The sequence below is a fragment of the Pyxicephalus adspersus genome, chromosome 5 (assembly GCF_032062135.1).
Source record: "Pyxicephalus adspersus chromosome 5, UCB_Pads_2.0, whole genome shotgun sequence".
NCBI lineage: Eukaryota > Metazoa > Chordata > Amphibia > Anura > Pyxicephalidae > Pyxicephalus > Pyxicephalus adspersus.
Window position 1 is genome coordinate 21570248 of NC_092862.1, and position 15817 is coordinate 21586064.

General features: G+C 39.6%; 1 protein-coding gene across 2 annotated transcripts in view; it reads right to left on the reverse strand.

Annotated features, from left to right (window-relative positions):
* VPS13B (vacuolar protein sorting 13 homolog B) overlaps positions 1-15817 on the reverse strand; it is a 520025-nt gene that overhangs the window by 5947 nt on the left and 498261 nt on the right. For both annotated transcript variants that reach the window (XM_072410846.1, XM_072410847.1), the window contains exons 58-60: positions 13996-14166; positions 3990-4166; positions 78-180 (exon numbers count right to left, since the gene is read on the reverse strand). In XM_072410846.1, the coding sequence (XP_072266947.1) occupies positions 78-180; positions 3990-4166; positions 13996-14166 (451 nt within the window). The remainder of the gene's footprint in view (positions 1-77; positions 181-3989; positions 4167-13995; positions 14167-15817) is intronic.

Sequence of the window (15817 nt, forward strand, 5' to 3'; positions counted from 1 at the left end):
GCTATTATAATGCAAAGGCCGTGTAGGTGGAAGTAGGGGCAATATTGTGGTGTGTGGGTATAAGAATCTGACATTACCAGACATATTTCACGTGGCTGTTGGCTGCATGCTGTGATTGCAGGTCGTTGGATAGGTATCTTTGTTTAGGAAGCTGAGACAGTCCAGCCCCATGTAATATCCCTGCAAAAGAAACCAAGAGACTGATTAATGCATGGTGTATAAAGAGAAGACACATCAGAGAGCAATGGTAATGTACAGCACAGAGTATCCAGTAACCAGAATTTACCCGAAGACAGAAATATAAAAGATAAATGTTGATTGGTTTCCAGGGGTTACTGCATTTCACATTGTTCTTGGGCTTCTTTCCATGCTAAGTATGCTTTAGGTTTTTTTTTCCTTTGCCTGTCCTATACTGAAAAGACAATCATGTGTCTACAATATATACAATGTCCCTGAGCTTAACTTTTCAGCACGTTCCAAAAACTGAAAATCATTCTAGGTGGACAACCCTTTAAATCCTCTTTTACATAAAGTGCCTTGTATTTAATATATTTTTCTAACTATTTTTAATATCCTCTGCCAGAAATAACAGCGATCACTGTGGTCGGTCGGATCACTAAAAGACAATGGAGGGACCAATATACACACAATAAATTGTCTTTTTATTGTCTTGAGTAACAATTATCTAGTGTGTGCAAGTAGCTTGTAGGAAGTAAAGACTGGTAAATAGTAGGGATATAGTACAGTAGTAATATATGTACAGCACAAGTCAAATGTTTGGGCACACATTCTAATTCAATGTTTTTTTCCTTTTTATTATTTTCTACATTGTAGGCTAGTGATGACTTCTCAAGTATGAAGCTATGGAATCTTGTTATAAACAAAAACAAGAATAGGTTTTATATTTTAGAATGCTCAAAGTAGCCTCCTTTTTCTTTAATAACAGCTTTGCACATTCTTGGCATTTTGTCAATGTGATTCATGAAGTAGTCACCTGGAATGGCAGTGAAGAAGTTCCCAGAGTTTGGTTTACTACTTACAACTCATTCCAAGCAATCTCAATTGGATTTAGGTTGGGTGATTGTAAATTAAATTGAGGAAAAATACTATTCTTGCCTTTTTCTTTTGCAGAAGTATGCCAAGGATTTTTATGGTGCATAATTGTAATACTCACATTAAAACTTTAAAAACATTTGCAATTTATTATTGTTCTTTTAAAACAACATGAAAAACATTAGTTCTTATACATACAAATTGTCAATGAATGACTAGGATACTGCAATGATGTTGTTTAGTTTTCTTTTAAAGGACCCTGGATAAAGACAACTCTCTAAAAATATATAAATTAGATCCAAACATAGATATTCCTCCTATTATGAAGATCAAACTAAATATTTGGCTCTTTGTAATTAGAAATAATAAAATGTTTTGAACTTCTATCTATGGAAGGGTTCCAGGAAGAGAAAAAGAATTTTAGTTCTTCACATCTGTGATGTCAGTTAAAATGTGTAAAATGTCTGCGTTGTTGAACTTTTCCCTCTCCTTTTTCGAATGAATATCTCAGTTTAGAAGGTGAGCCGTTATAATCCAGGGAAACCCTCCTGGACCTCTAAAAATGTGTATTATTTAACTATTAAAACACGTTATTTGGTATTAAATCTTCAATATCTCCTAAATCACTGGTCCCCAACCCCCGGGCAGCGGTCTGGTGGCGGTCCATGGATGGTGAGTTGGAGGCTGCAAATGACAGGAGGCAGAAGTGCCAGCAGCAGTAGCTCCGGCGGCCCTCCTTACAATGCTCTAAAGCTAGTGACAGTGTGACAGCAGGAGCGCAACCAGCGTGAGCACGGGAAGCTCTCCTCACACAGGAGTTGGTAAAAATGTCAGAGCAATGTATGTAAGGCTTACACTTCCCTGCCATTCCCAGCAGCTCTGCCACCTGACAGCACACCAACTCTCCTACACTACTCTGCTATTCTCAGCTAGTGTGCTGACAGGAGGCCGAGCTGCTGGGAATAGCAGAGTAGTGTAAGCTGTACATATACCGGGCCGCAGCAAAATTTTATTCTATGTTACCAGGTCCTGCTGTCAGAAAGATTGGGGACCACTGCTCTAAATGAGTCCAATTGTTATAATGAAAAATTTTTTATAAATCAATTTTTTGCATATTTAATGGCCATACATATGTCATATGCCTACATTCTTTGTGCTAAGACCTCCCCTGTTGATGTCCCTATTCTTGCTGGGGGATAATGCACCTTGCTGTATGGGTGTCTGCATGCAGACCCTGGGCCTGGGATGCACACATCACTAACATAATGTCATTTGTCTGGAAGGGGATTGTGCAGCATGTAGCTAATTCCTTCCCTGCTAAAATGCAATGGCGGTGCACTTAACCCTCGTGATCTTGCATTAGCTCAAATCCCAAGAATGACTGTTTGAAAGCCAACTTATAGTAGCAATTAGAGGAAACCCTATACTCTTGAGAGCTCTCCATCTCTGAATGGTATCGCACACATCGTTTATACAAGTTATATAGGAAAAGGAAAAAAAGAGAGAATCCATTCTGAAGTGAACGTCCACTGTTAAAAATAAAATTCTTCTCTATATGTGTCATGGATGGTAAAACTGAAACAACAAACAGTTTGCCTAGATACGGAATTTATAGAGAAGTTACTTAATCCAGCTGTTAAACATTGATACATATAGGTTTACGAGCCCCCCGGAGACGTGCGGTTTCAGTGATGGTGCTCCGAGTGCCAGCAAGCACAGGGCGAACGTAAGAACTTTTTAAACAGATCTCAATGTGGAAAATGGAGAGGCGAGGAAGATGCAACATGTGCGCATTCTGAAAGCTTGTAAAGGTTTAATAAATGAGGCATGGTCATTAGACCGAGAATTAGTGGATTGTAAAACCTTCAGCAATACTATAAAACCCTTTTACGGGGGGTTTGAATGACCTGGAACGCCAGAGATCGACAATCTGTTCTGCTCAGATGGGACGGAGATTTTTCCACTGCAGAATATACATCCCAGTTCATAAAGATCACAGAGCCGGGAAAATGTTACATTTCACTGTGGATTTTATGTACATTGGGTACATTTTAATGCAGCAGCCTGAAACCCAATAAGACTCGAAATTTACCATCTTCAACACCCTAATTCCATTATCACTGCTGGTATACTGTCTGCCATTACATTTTATTACTTGTATATTTTATGTGGAAATTCAGTAAAGAATCTATGGATAAACATTTGGCTTATTTTTGTAAATATATCTGGGTTTATTTGAGGGCAAAATGTAAAGCGTTATAATGCACAGCAAGCGGCAGGCAGTTGGTGACCCCTCTAGGTAAATTCCAATAGATCCCCCCAAGCCTTATCCTGTAAATAGTCCCTAACAGGAACGAGGAAAAACACAGACCAAACAGTTCACTGGTTCAAGTTCCAGTGTCTTTCTAAACATGTAACTCCACACCTACTGAATCATGTGAAATTTGCTAAATCAGACCCCACTGGACAATATAAAACTCAGATCGCTGAATAGACTTTGTGATTGGTACATTTGCAGTGTATTGTGGGAAGCATTAGTTATTCAATGACTTAATGATCAAAACTGACAATATAAGTGATGTAAAGATCTGGTTGGTTGGAAAGGACTGCTACCTTCTGCCATTTATGCTGCCAGCCCTATTTATTATCCACTTCAGCTCCTGTGTCTGTATTGTGGACATGGCCTAAGGAGAAACAGTGTTTTAGGAAAATAGACACTTCCCAAAGAATATGCCAAAAGGAAACTTGTGGACCTCAAGAATCTGTCAATGATAAGGAGGAAGGTATAATATATCAGCATTGTAAATTTGTGTTACGGCATAAACTTAGTAATGACCCCTTCATTTTTTTTGGAAAAATTGCTGAGCTAAAGGAAATGTCTTGGGTAGCAAATGAATGATCAATGCCCTTCATGAGACAAGTCCTGAGTTGCTTACCATATCCTGTCTGTGACACCAGCTCAGCTGCTCCTCCAATTGGCTTGGTAAAGACACCAACAATCCCTTTGCCCACTCCGGAGATAACACCTTTGGCTTTATGTCCAGCTGATGCCTGAGCCTCGGACGTCTTCTGGAAGTTCTGCATGGGCTGGTCTACTATGCCGGCTATCGCTCCTGGAGAAGGAAAAAACAATGTAAGATTTACATGAGACAGAAACTACCGTATATCAGGGATCTGAGCACAAAGTCTAGCTAAACATGATCTCTTTAACCATTTTTCATAGCCAGATATTGACCTTATGGTGACAGTCTATGTGTCTGTGTTCTAGTGTTCTCCCCAGACCCTTTTAGCTGGATGCTTCACCCTGCACTTTTCAATAACAACCCGGCTGTTTTTGTGTGGTTACTTAAAAGTTAGCTCACAATACAAAGGCTGCAACCCACCTACAGCTTCTTCCCACCTGATTTAAAATACAATTCCAGGAAATGTACTGTGAGGTATTAATTACAAACTATATGTCCCAGCAGTAAGTGACTATATTATACCTAAAGCCCAAATAATATCAAATCTCAGGAATGGTTAAAAAAAGTTTTTTCACCTTTTTTACCATCTCTGTTACATTAGGTGAGATTTCTATATATTGCTGTTCTGTAGAAGTACCAAGAATTATGAGGAACCCTCTGCAAATTTAGGGAAATCTCTGAACATCCTCAATGGGAGATTTCCACTCCTTGTTAAATAGATAACACATTTTGGATTCTATCTTACTTTAGTCCTAATGCCAAGAACTGCCAGGACAAATGGAGAGGGTAAATCTAACTAATGAGGACAACATACAAAACCTGACAGGTTTGAAACCCTTCGCAGAAATAGCCACAACCGAATAGTTGCCTAAGATAGAGTTTAGACATCCTATGTGTACCTTAGGCTTCCTGTTTATTTACTAAATCAGGATTAAAGTATTGAAATATCAGGTGAAAATAATTAGAAACATTGCAGTCAATAGTGGATGCAGGTGGGTTCAATCTACAACGTATTACTTATCTGGTAAAACAGAACTGCAAGAATCTCTGGGCTCAATGTCTTCTCAACTTGGAACCTGACTTGTTCATACAGAGTGACTATATCACCATCACATTACAGTGTAATGTAGCATGCATAACCTCATGGTCATAACCTCATCAAATGCAAGATTTTGCTAGGGCCGCCCTGACTCGCTGGAATGCTCTTTCTCATCCTTTGCGGCTTGCCCGTACCTTATGCACATTTAAAATCCATCTTTTCAAATTCACCTACCAGTCTTCTTTTGTCTCTTAAACCCTCACTACTTACCCTCCATTCCGCATCCCACACAGGAAACACTGGCTTCCCATTAACAAAGCTTACATCCTATTACCCATAACACAGTAAAATATATACTAGACGGTTCTGTTGTCATCCTAAAATGATATAAATTCTAAATATTCACCTAATTCCTTCATTAAACTGCACATATTTCCAGTCTCTCTATTCCACCTGCTGCATGTATGGCTTGTAGCTAACATTAGCACTGGGCTCAGTGATGTACGCACTGCTGGAAAGTGTCTTGCTTTCATGGAACGGCATTATTCATCTCTCCACTGAGTCAGAGAACAGTACCGTCAACCAGCCAAACTCATGACATATCTTCCCCTGCCTTTACAGTCTTTGTTGTTTAAAAAAACCAACCCAGCTCATGAAATCCGATCATCTAGACTCAGGGACCGAAACACTTAATTGCTCTGGATTGAATGAGAGAATATTAACTTTACCATGGGACACAGTTTAATGATATTGCTTTTTATTCCTCTCCTCTTGTTTTTCTGCAGAAAGTTTGGACTGCTGGGGATTTAAAAAGCTTTTGTAGTGGAAGGTGACATTCAAAAAGCTGTCACTGCCACAGCCAGACCTGCTATCTCCAATAACACAGAAATACTTCTCGTCCTGCATCACGGCTGCAGACATCAATGGGGAATCTACGACCGCTATTTGCCTTGGATAGTACGCGTTGGTCTACGTGAGGGCTCCATAAAGATGGCTGGAAAGTAGAATGTTCTCACAGGCTTGTCTGGTTTATCACTCATCACTGGACGTAGCTCTCGCTTCTAGCCCAGGTCTTATGTATTGTACACATTAAATATAATGCGTGGCTTAGTTGTGTACTCGGCCTGCACCGGCCCAGGAGACAGATAACGGACTACAAAGATCTCATCGTGCTTTTTCTCTTGAGCCCTGGCTGTAGATTCAGGTCAGAACAATGAGGAAAAATACCTCTGCCAAAATGTAATGTTAGTTTTCACACTTAAATTCCCTTTAGTGATCAGAGTAGAACAATGTGAAATGGATTCTTTTCACATGACCAGGGAACATTCTGCTGTAAATTTCTGAAGCCTAAGCCGTGTGAAAACGATAGCAGCTCTCTTATGAACATACATTGTTCAGCGGCAGAAAATACCTTGTTACAGAAAGGGTTGGGGTGTCATGTTAACTATATCAGAAGTCCACGCAAGGCAGGCAGAGGATAGGAATGGAGAGACTGAAGGAGACAACACTGCACCAATAGATTTGTGATGAGCTTCTAAATGTTTAGGTGCAGGGTAGGGGAACTGAGAATATACAGAACACTAGTTCATCAACAAACAGATTGAAATGGCAGGCTGGGTGGCAGTCTGCAACCCTTTAATATTTACATGCTGCCCTAGGCCATGTCCTATGCTGGCAGAAATCCAGCCCTGCTCACAGAAGCATCTCCTGGCACGTGCTGCCTATGGCTTTAGATGTGCCCTAATGTAATGTGCCCAGTTTTATTTCTGTCATTCAAAGCTGTACGAAAGAAAATGAAAAAAATTTGAAGTCCCACAAATCTCTAATCCACTATAGGCCTTGTACAGTACAGTAACAGGTAAATTACTCCAAGGTTGCACAATGGCATTGTTCGTATGTCACCTTTTTTGTTTAGCCTGCCAAACAATGTGAATGTTGGCATTGTTTGAGGTTTTTCTCTCTTCTATGCCCATGTTCACCTCCGTGACTGCAGCCACTACTGCTGTCCACACCCCAGTGTTTGCCCCACCCCAGGGTTTACACATGAATACAAAATCATATCAGATTTTTCTTAGGGGATACCTAAACTTAACAACACATGTAACATATTGCAGTTTACCAATCATAAGATGTGGTGGCTGCGTTACTTTTCCTAGTAATGGACTGACTTTTGTGGATTTTGCATAAACCTCCACAGGCTAAAGCAGGGGTCGGCAAAGTTTTATGGCTACTAGGCCATTTATGGGGTGGGTGGGAGCACACTAGGCTGGACCCACCCAATTGGCTCCGCCCACCACCAGGGAACGCCCCCTGAAGTGAAATCCCTCTCCTCCGTATGCATTGCGGAGGAGAGGGAATTACGTTCAGGGAGCTTTCCCTATTTACCGGTAACCCGCGGCTCCGGAGCTGGCTGACATTAGGCCGGATCGGCCAGGGGCCGTTAGGCCGCAACGAACTACTGGCTAGGCCATATCTGGCCTAAAAGTCGGAGTTTGGCGACCCCTGGGCTAAAGAAAAGCAGCATAGAAGCCACTGCAACAAACAGCTGCATTAATGGCAGTCTAAAGAATTGTGAACAGGACGGATGCTATATTGCTGGACAGAAAAATAGATGAGCAAAAACAATGCACACATGTATGAAGGGTAAATGTGCAATTCTTCTCAACCATCAGCTTATTTTAGGGCCTCATATAGAGTCAGTCAATGTTCTACAATGTTGCCACAGTTGTGGCGCTACAAATATTTCTAAACCGGGATAGGCATTTATGGCGGAATCCCCTGAAGCACCAAGCAGTATAGGTCTAGATGGAGGCAGAATCATTCCAACTAATAAACCTTTTTTGGGGTTACTAAAGTGCACCAATGCCCAGAGATCTTGGGCCTGATTTATTAAAGTTTTCCAAGGCTGGAGAGGATATACTTTCATCAGTGAAGCTGGATGATTAAGCAACTATGGAAAGGATCTGGTTCAGGATTCAAAACATTTGCTAGCCAATACCAAAGGACTGACAAAATCTGTTACAGGTTTGCTGGATCTCCCAGCTTCACTGATGAAAGCGTATCCTCTCCAGCAATGGAGAGCTTTATGATATCAGGCCCATAGGGAGAGGGTTATCTATCAAGCTCCAGCTTCATGACACTAAGACTACAGTAGCAATTACTAATTAAGCGAAGGCACCCTGCTGTGGAGTTATTAGACAAAGTCAGTTACAGAACTTGTCATAGTGACAAGTTCACTTGTAGCAAAAGAGAAATGTAATAAAATTCATGTTTCAATCTAAATTTACTATAAATCTAATAAGTATTCTCCTTTGCAGGTTCACAGACCCTTCTGTTAGCGCACTGACACAGTGCTTGCATCTTGGGCCGCAGAGGTCACCGTTCGGCAAAGAGACAGTTTAACCTCAGCAGAACCCTTAAACGGAATTTGCTGGGATTATCACATGACTCTGCCCACATCATCATACACCAGTACGTAAATCACTTCCAGCATTTCTGGCCCAGCATGTAACATTTCCCAACTTCCTCTGGGGACCATTCTGAGGTTTGTGGTTGCAATTTTAGGTCCAATGTAACGCAGATTAGGAAAGTCTACAAACCCATACAGAGTCATCTCTCGCGACCTCTCGCCATGGAATGCTTTTGGTCACTTTGATCTTACAGCCTTGAGATCATGGAAGGGAGACCGCAGCTCAGAGCTCAGCTAGTGCCACATAAAGTACAACACGATACAGTACATGTGTACATCTCGTGCATGCCTGTATATGTCAACACAGCCAGCCAGCCAACACCAACAAAGTACAGACCACAAATGAGCTGAACCCAGGCAAACAGCTAATGAAGACGCATATTCCTAATTTTAGAAAATCAGTCTAGAGCAACAAACTGCTGCCACATGATAAATCAAACCAGTGACAACACAGCACATTCTTGTGTTAATATATAACTAAAATTATAATAAAATGATATATACCTGATTCTAAATCATTTACATAGCAGACAAATACAGATTTTCCCTTTCTTCAAAGGAGGAAGACATACTTGTAATTTGCTGTAAGGAGGATTCCCTGCTGAAAGAACATTTGCAGGGGATATACAGCAGGTAAGGGAGACACAATCTACATACAATGCTCACTCAACACATCAAAAAATAAGACGCGGATGTGCTGACAGTCCACAGACACTGCCTACAAAACACATCAGGAACTGAAGAATGGATGAAGTGCAGTCCACTGAACAGGCTACGTACACACATCAGATGATTCTCTTCGCCTCAGGGCTGATATCGGACAGGAATCTGGCGTTTGTACAGCGCTCAATGTCTGTAGTCCGGCGACTGGGGGAAACGAGCAGCGGTGATGCTCTGTTGCTCTCCCCCTCCCCTCTCTATAGAGCAGAACGGTGCTGTATGTACAGCGCTCGTTCATGTATCGTGCAGTCTTTTGTCGTTGGAAAGGATCGTGAAAGATTGCACATGTGTATGCAGCCTAAGTGTGAATAAAAGTATCAAATACTTCTACTTGTTTGCATTCTTCTTATATTGCTACTGCCAATTCCAAACTTTAGGTAAGCTCTCAACCTAAAGTCATGCAGTAGAGTGGGATTTACACGAAATGCAGATAAAATTGGAATGAAATAGTGAAAGTTTATACAACACCATATTTATAGTGTGCATCACCTGAATATAGAATATGCAGCATCCTACCTACCCCAAATGCTCTGCGCCATTTCGCCAAATCATTTGCCCCTATATTCTCATCTCAAATTTTGGGAATCTGCATTCTGTTTTAAGTACAATGTTATTTCTCACAATAGACCACTGGCCCCTTTACTGGCTCTATTTCAGATGTCCACCCCAGTTGACTCGGTAACTCCCCTAATATACTTAAAAAGCACCTATGTCTGCTGCATGCTAACAAACTGGCTCGCCAACTTCGCATCCCCAAACGTGGCTCAGCTAACTCAGACTCCAAATAAACTCATACTCATTGATAAATTGCATGCCTCCATGTACCCCAGTACTCATCCCCCAAAGTTTTTCCAGGTGTGGATGCCCCTTCTACAATATACACTTAGCCTAACTCAGCTTGCTGAGGTCATTTTGGCTTTCCATAATACCCCATGGTGTGGTAGATACACTCTGTTTTATGGTGCTGTTTCCTAATCTTCTCTGCCTCACCTAGCCAGGTTTCATGGGTAATAACCTCCACATACATATCTAATGTCCATCAAAATATTTTCTCTATAGCCATAGAGCTCTTTGTTATCTTTCTTTTCCTCTTACCTTTTCTAGCACATTGTTATGTTTCCCAACATCCATCCCTCCTGCCCTTCATTACCTTTCCTCACATCGCTGCCTTATGTCTGAAATGATGCACTGTTGTTGTTCTCTATGTATGTACCTATAGGACATATGCTGCATATTTATCCGAATGCATTTTTAATGTATGTCTGCTGCCTATTTTGTAACTATGTCTGATCCTTGTGTTTTCTATTTTTTCTTAAAAAAAAACCAATAAAATAAAAAAATGCAGCATCTGAAAATCACAGACCAGCTCTTTTTAATAGTGAGGCCAGGGGCTATAGGTGATCATTTTGCCTTAAAATATTAGATATCAGAAGAATAATTGTAAATTGCAATGCACTGGGGGTAATAGAGGCAATTTGGCATAGCTCATGTCCGTGATAAGAATGTACTTCTTACAGCAAACAGACCTTGAAGGGTCCTTGAAGTAACAACCATGGACAGCACCATGCAGAACACCATGAAAAGTCACCAGCACTCCAAAATACACCATTCTTGCTTTATTGTAAAAGCACTGTCACAACATGTTGAAAAGCCAACATTTTAGGGATGAGAAGGCTTTGGTTTTTCAAAATGTTGTCACAGCACTTTTACAACAAAGAATCCTGTATTTTGGAGTGCTGGTGACTTCTTCTGTTGGCATAGCTCATAACATGTGGTACAGAGGTGTACATATAAAACTGATCTGAACTGGACCTGTCCTTTCTTTATAAATGTCCCCAGAAATGTATAATGCTGTCTCTTTCCTGTGCTGTAACTCACCGTATAACGCTTCTGTTTAATATGCGTTTATACTTATGCATTTTTTATTGATGAGATTTTATACAACACTTTACACAGCATCCCACATATCCCTGTGTAGAAAAGAGCTCCAGAAGGGCCAGTGGCATTGTGAATGCTATTCATTGCCCTTACTGTCACAAAAGAATAAACTTTTGGTTTATGTATAACTTTAGGTAGATTCATAAACGGAACACAGTGTGTGTCATAAACATTTGAATGTTTCTTCTCAATAAAATGGGAATTTTTCCTTTGATGTAATGGCTGCATTTCATTCCTTACGGTGGTTTTGCTGATGGTGAGAACAAAGGAACATGTCTTTGAGACTTCTCTTAAAGCCCGTGTGACAAGGAAGAAGCAGAATTAGGAAACAGGGATAGAATGTTGTCACTCTATAACAGGAAGTAAATGGAAAAATACCCCATATAGCAGGATTATCAGTTACTGTTTCAATAAATGCAGCAGACTGAAAAGCTTTTGAAATGACATTACCATGTTTAAGCTTATATAGGATTTTAGTGATTGGGTTTACATCTATTATCATTTATTTCTATATATTAAAAAACAAGCAAGCATTATTTGGCTCTGCATTCTATTAGTTAGCTACAAAGCTGAATATTAAACTCGGAATATTCCGTTTATATTGTTTACTTCACTTTTAGCCAAAATGGCTTTTATCCGATGTGCTAAAATCCATTCTCTTTATAACTGATGAGAATCAGAGCTTACTTCACTTTAATGGAAATCCGCTAGAGAAATGTCATTATCGGAGACCCGCAGAGTAAACGTACATTAGGCTACATGCACTTTACTGGAGTATCCTAGATGCCGAGAGGCTGATTATGTTAAACTTGGCTGGAATTATCCCATTTTTTTCACAAAGTATGACCTGCCAAGTACCTGATCACATAGGACTGGACTTGATTTAATTAGGTACAAAGGAAAATATGGTCACCCTACCAAAAGCTGAAATTTCTACTCAGACAGAAGCTGGCAGGTCTAGTAACCCCATCTTTTTTTTTATAATTTTTTTTAAAACAAACGTAAAAGCTATATGCTATGAGGGCATGTGGTCCGCACAAAGGACACAACATATTGTAGGTTGCAATAGATTAAGCAAACAGTTGTATCTTCTTCCACCTCCAGATGGCGATCTAGAGCCTTCCCAAATCCAATATATAAAAACCAATTTACAAAGACCCAACTTCTCATTTTGCTGCACAATTTTACCAGCTTTTATTTTACCAGGTTATAAAATACTGCAATGGAAAATTGTGCAATGTAAAAATGGACAAACCTAAGCTGACCAAAAAAGTGACATGCATGTAAAAAGAAATTTAAAAAAATATAAAAGTTTGTCCAGTTTCCCCCCACCAACAATTGATGATACCAGGTGCAGGGTATTCACATACACTTCAGATTTTTTTTTGTTTTTAGGTCGAAAGACATTGAAAGTTGGACAAATATACGAAGAAAATACATTTTCCTAATTTATTTCCATCTTTGTCCAAAAAAAAATTCAGACTAACAGCTGCATAGCGGTTAAGGCCAGAATGATGGTTTTTCCATGAGTAGAATGGTGAAGTATTTCTCAAAATTTCTATAAACACTGAAATGAATAGATAAATGATTTCTCACAATAATAACATTGAAAACAAAAAAGATCAGCCAATGATCGGCTTCAGTATAAACAAGCTGCTTACTCCACTTTCTGCTGTACTGTGCAGATTACAGAAAAGCAGAACTCCTAAATAAGGTTTTAGGTTTGGTTTGGATGGAGCTGGGAGAATCTTCTGAATGGAAACATAATATTTTATAACCAGCTCTTCTATAGTGAGGTCACATCATTATAAAATAATGCAAGCAGTGTTTCAATATAGTGAAAGAAATGCTTAAGTTTTATCAATGAATATACATTGATCAGCCAAAACAATAAAATAACCTACCACTTGTTGAGGTGTGAAATTCAGACCTCTGATGGTGTCCTGTGGTATTTGGTACCCTGGCATTCATTTCCTTCATCAATTAGCCCTTATCATCATCATCAATTAGCCCTCAGCCCCTATTACCCTACTTCTTTTGTTAGGTACTAATTACAGTATACCAGGAACGTCACTCAGATCCTTAATCTTGCCTATTTTTCCTGCTTTCAACATAGAACAACAGGCTTGCCTGAACCCCCCACCCAGAAGCATATACTCTCCTTTCCTTTGCCTCTCCAGAAGTCACAAATAAACCTTAATACGTGCAGTCAATCAGTGCTGTGATAGGGAAACTAAAAGCTCTGTGTAAAATATGATTCTAGTTACTTGAAACGGGAACCAAAAGTCCTGGGAAAGCCACATCTCGTAATAAAGGAGCTAATAACCCTGCATAATCTAAAATTCCAGTGACTTGTAACAGGGGAGTTATTAGTCCGGTATAAGCTATGACCCCAGTGACTTGTAGCTTACAGAAGGATTTCCTTTCTCTCCAGGCATCTCATTGGAGATGAATAGGAAAAGGTAAGTATATGCTTCTGTGGAGGGCTGCATTAAAATGAACCTGTTGCATTGGCCTGCTTGGGTAAGGCACTGATTGACGCAAATGTTACAAGACAAAAATGTCTGATGTACAGAAGCAGAATGGGCCATTAAATGTTTTACCTTTACCCTGGGATAATTTAAGAAGTCCAAACAGCCCCATTGGAATTCATTCCACTACTTGCCTCTGTTCTACTTGAATAAACGTTTAAAACAAATGTCTTGGGCAACATTACATTTTTCAATGTTTTATATTTGCAGCCTTAACACATTTGAAAATAAAATACATTCACCATATATAATATGAAAATAATTGAGTTCATGATACTTTACCCAGCAAACTGATACCGAGACGAGACAACCCTTGTTTTAATCCTTCACCCAGGCTATCTGGAAGCTGTCTTCTCCATTCTTCTTGCCTGTTGTAATGCTCCTCATCCAGAGACAATCGGTCCATGTTCCGAGCCAGGCTTGTGGCCAGGTTAGTCAGAGAGGTGAGCGTACCTAGATAAAAGAGAGATCCAGTCACATGAAAGGCATGACATGACATGGCATGGAAGATATTATAATAGTATACTCGGTATAATATGTACAACAACTGAATGTCTTTATGCATACCCGCTAATATAAATTACAGCAAGTGGGGCAGCAAGTGATTGTATATTTAATATTTTTGATGTTTTTACAACAAAGTGCAGAGCAAAAAATATCTTTATATTGATTTATCCCCAATGGGCGTTACCCAAAACTGGAAAAAAAAAAGCTTTAAATGTACAAACTCGTTAAATTATGCTTGGCCTACATCACACATTGAGCATCATAACTTAATTTATTAGCGATAACCAACGCTTTCTAAAAATACAGACGTGGCTCTACTTCAGTTGCCTATCCACCAAAATACTGGAAATATATACATTCTGTAAGGAAGCCACAGTGAGCAAAAGCATAAAAATGCAATATTTCGCACCCTTGTGATAATCAAGTTAAAAGAGCTGGATAAACCTACAGGTAAAATGAGAACTCCTATTCAAAGTGACACCCCAACTCTGCTCTCCATCTACCCCTCTTTTCACTTGTTCTTACCATTTGTAAAATAGTTCTGTATTATACTTCCCCCCCTCTGTAATACTCCTGTTTAAAAATTATAACATGTAAAGTTACTTGGTTGCTAAAAAATAAAAATATTTTTAAATCGGGAGCCCATAAATAACCAATTTTCAGCATCCAGCACTTCAGGGTGTATAGTTGTGCTGAAGTTCTGTGGTATTTAATTTGTCATAACATGACATGACTGCCATATGCAATGACATACGATGACACTAAGATATATTGAATGCTAAGGATTCATGGGTTGGTGTAGCTTTGCAAGATGGTAAAGACTGTTGGTGCAAGTGGTGGGGCAGATTAGTACTAGTACTTGTTCTTCACAGAATGATGTTTTTTTTTACAGAGTTAAGCTAATACAAACAACCGAATCTGTATTTTAGATTTATATAATATGCGTTTACTGTATCTGCAATTAGAATGAGATAAAGATGGGGGGTTATTGTTTTGCACAATGCTGTCTGTCTATAACTAGACAAGTACATGTTTGCAGGAAGGAGGCACAATGATAACATTTTTGTACTGCTGATCCTTTGCTGTACATGTCACCGTGTCTTTTTTGGGGACTGCAGTTCTGATATTGGAAGAAATCCTCATTTCCAAGGGGTACCCTAAATGGCCTTGACTTTACACAGAAAACAGGAAGTTTTAAGAAACACTTGTGGCAGTGTCTTGGCAATACCAATCTTCACTTCCATTATTTCACCATTCGATGTCAGTGTTTCTGTATGTTCCAGTAAATCCTATGAACAAATACAAATTAGGCTGGGACTGATACAGATTCATTGTGAAGCAGACTCAGGCAACCTGGGTAAGATTTCTAACAGCTTGCAGAAATGCTGAAAATATCTGTAATGTTTTCACATTTATCACGCGCAGAAGGATCTACACACAGCATCACGTTACTCCTGAGGGGGGTGTCAGCCTGCAGATTGCTTTTGGAAGACTCCCATAGATGTGGATATAAGATGTTTATTAAAGAATAGTCTGTAGCTGCATGTAATCTATACCCAGAGAAGCTTAAATTATAAGCGTTATTAAAGGACACAAT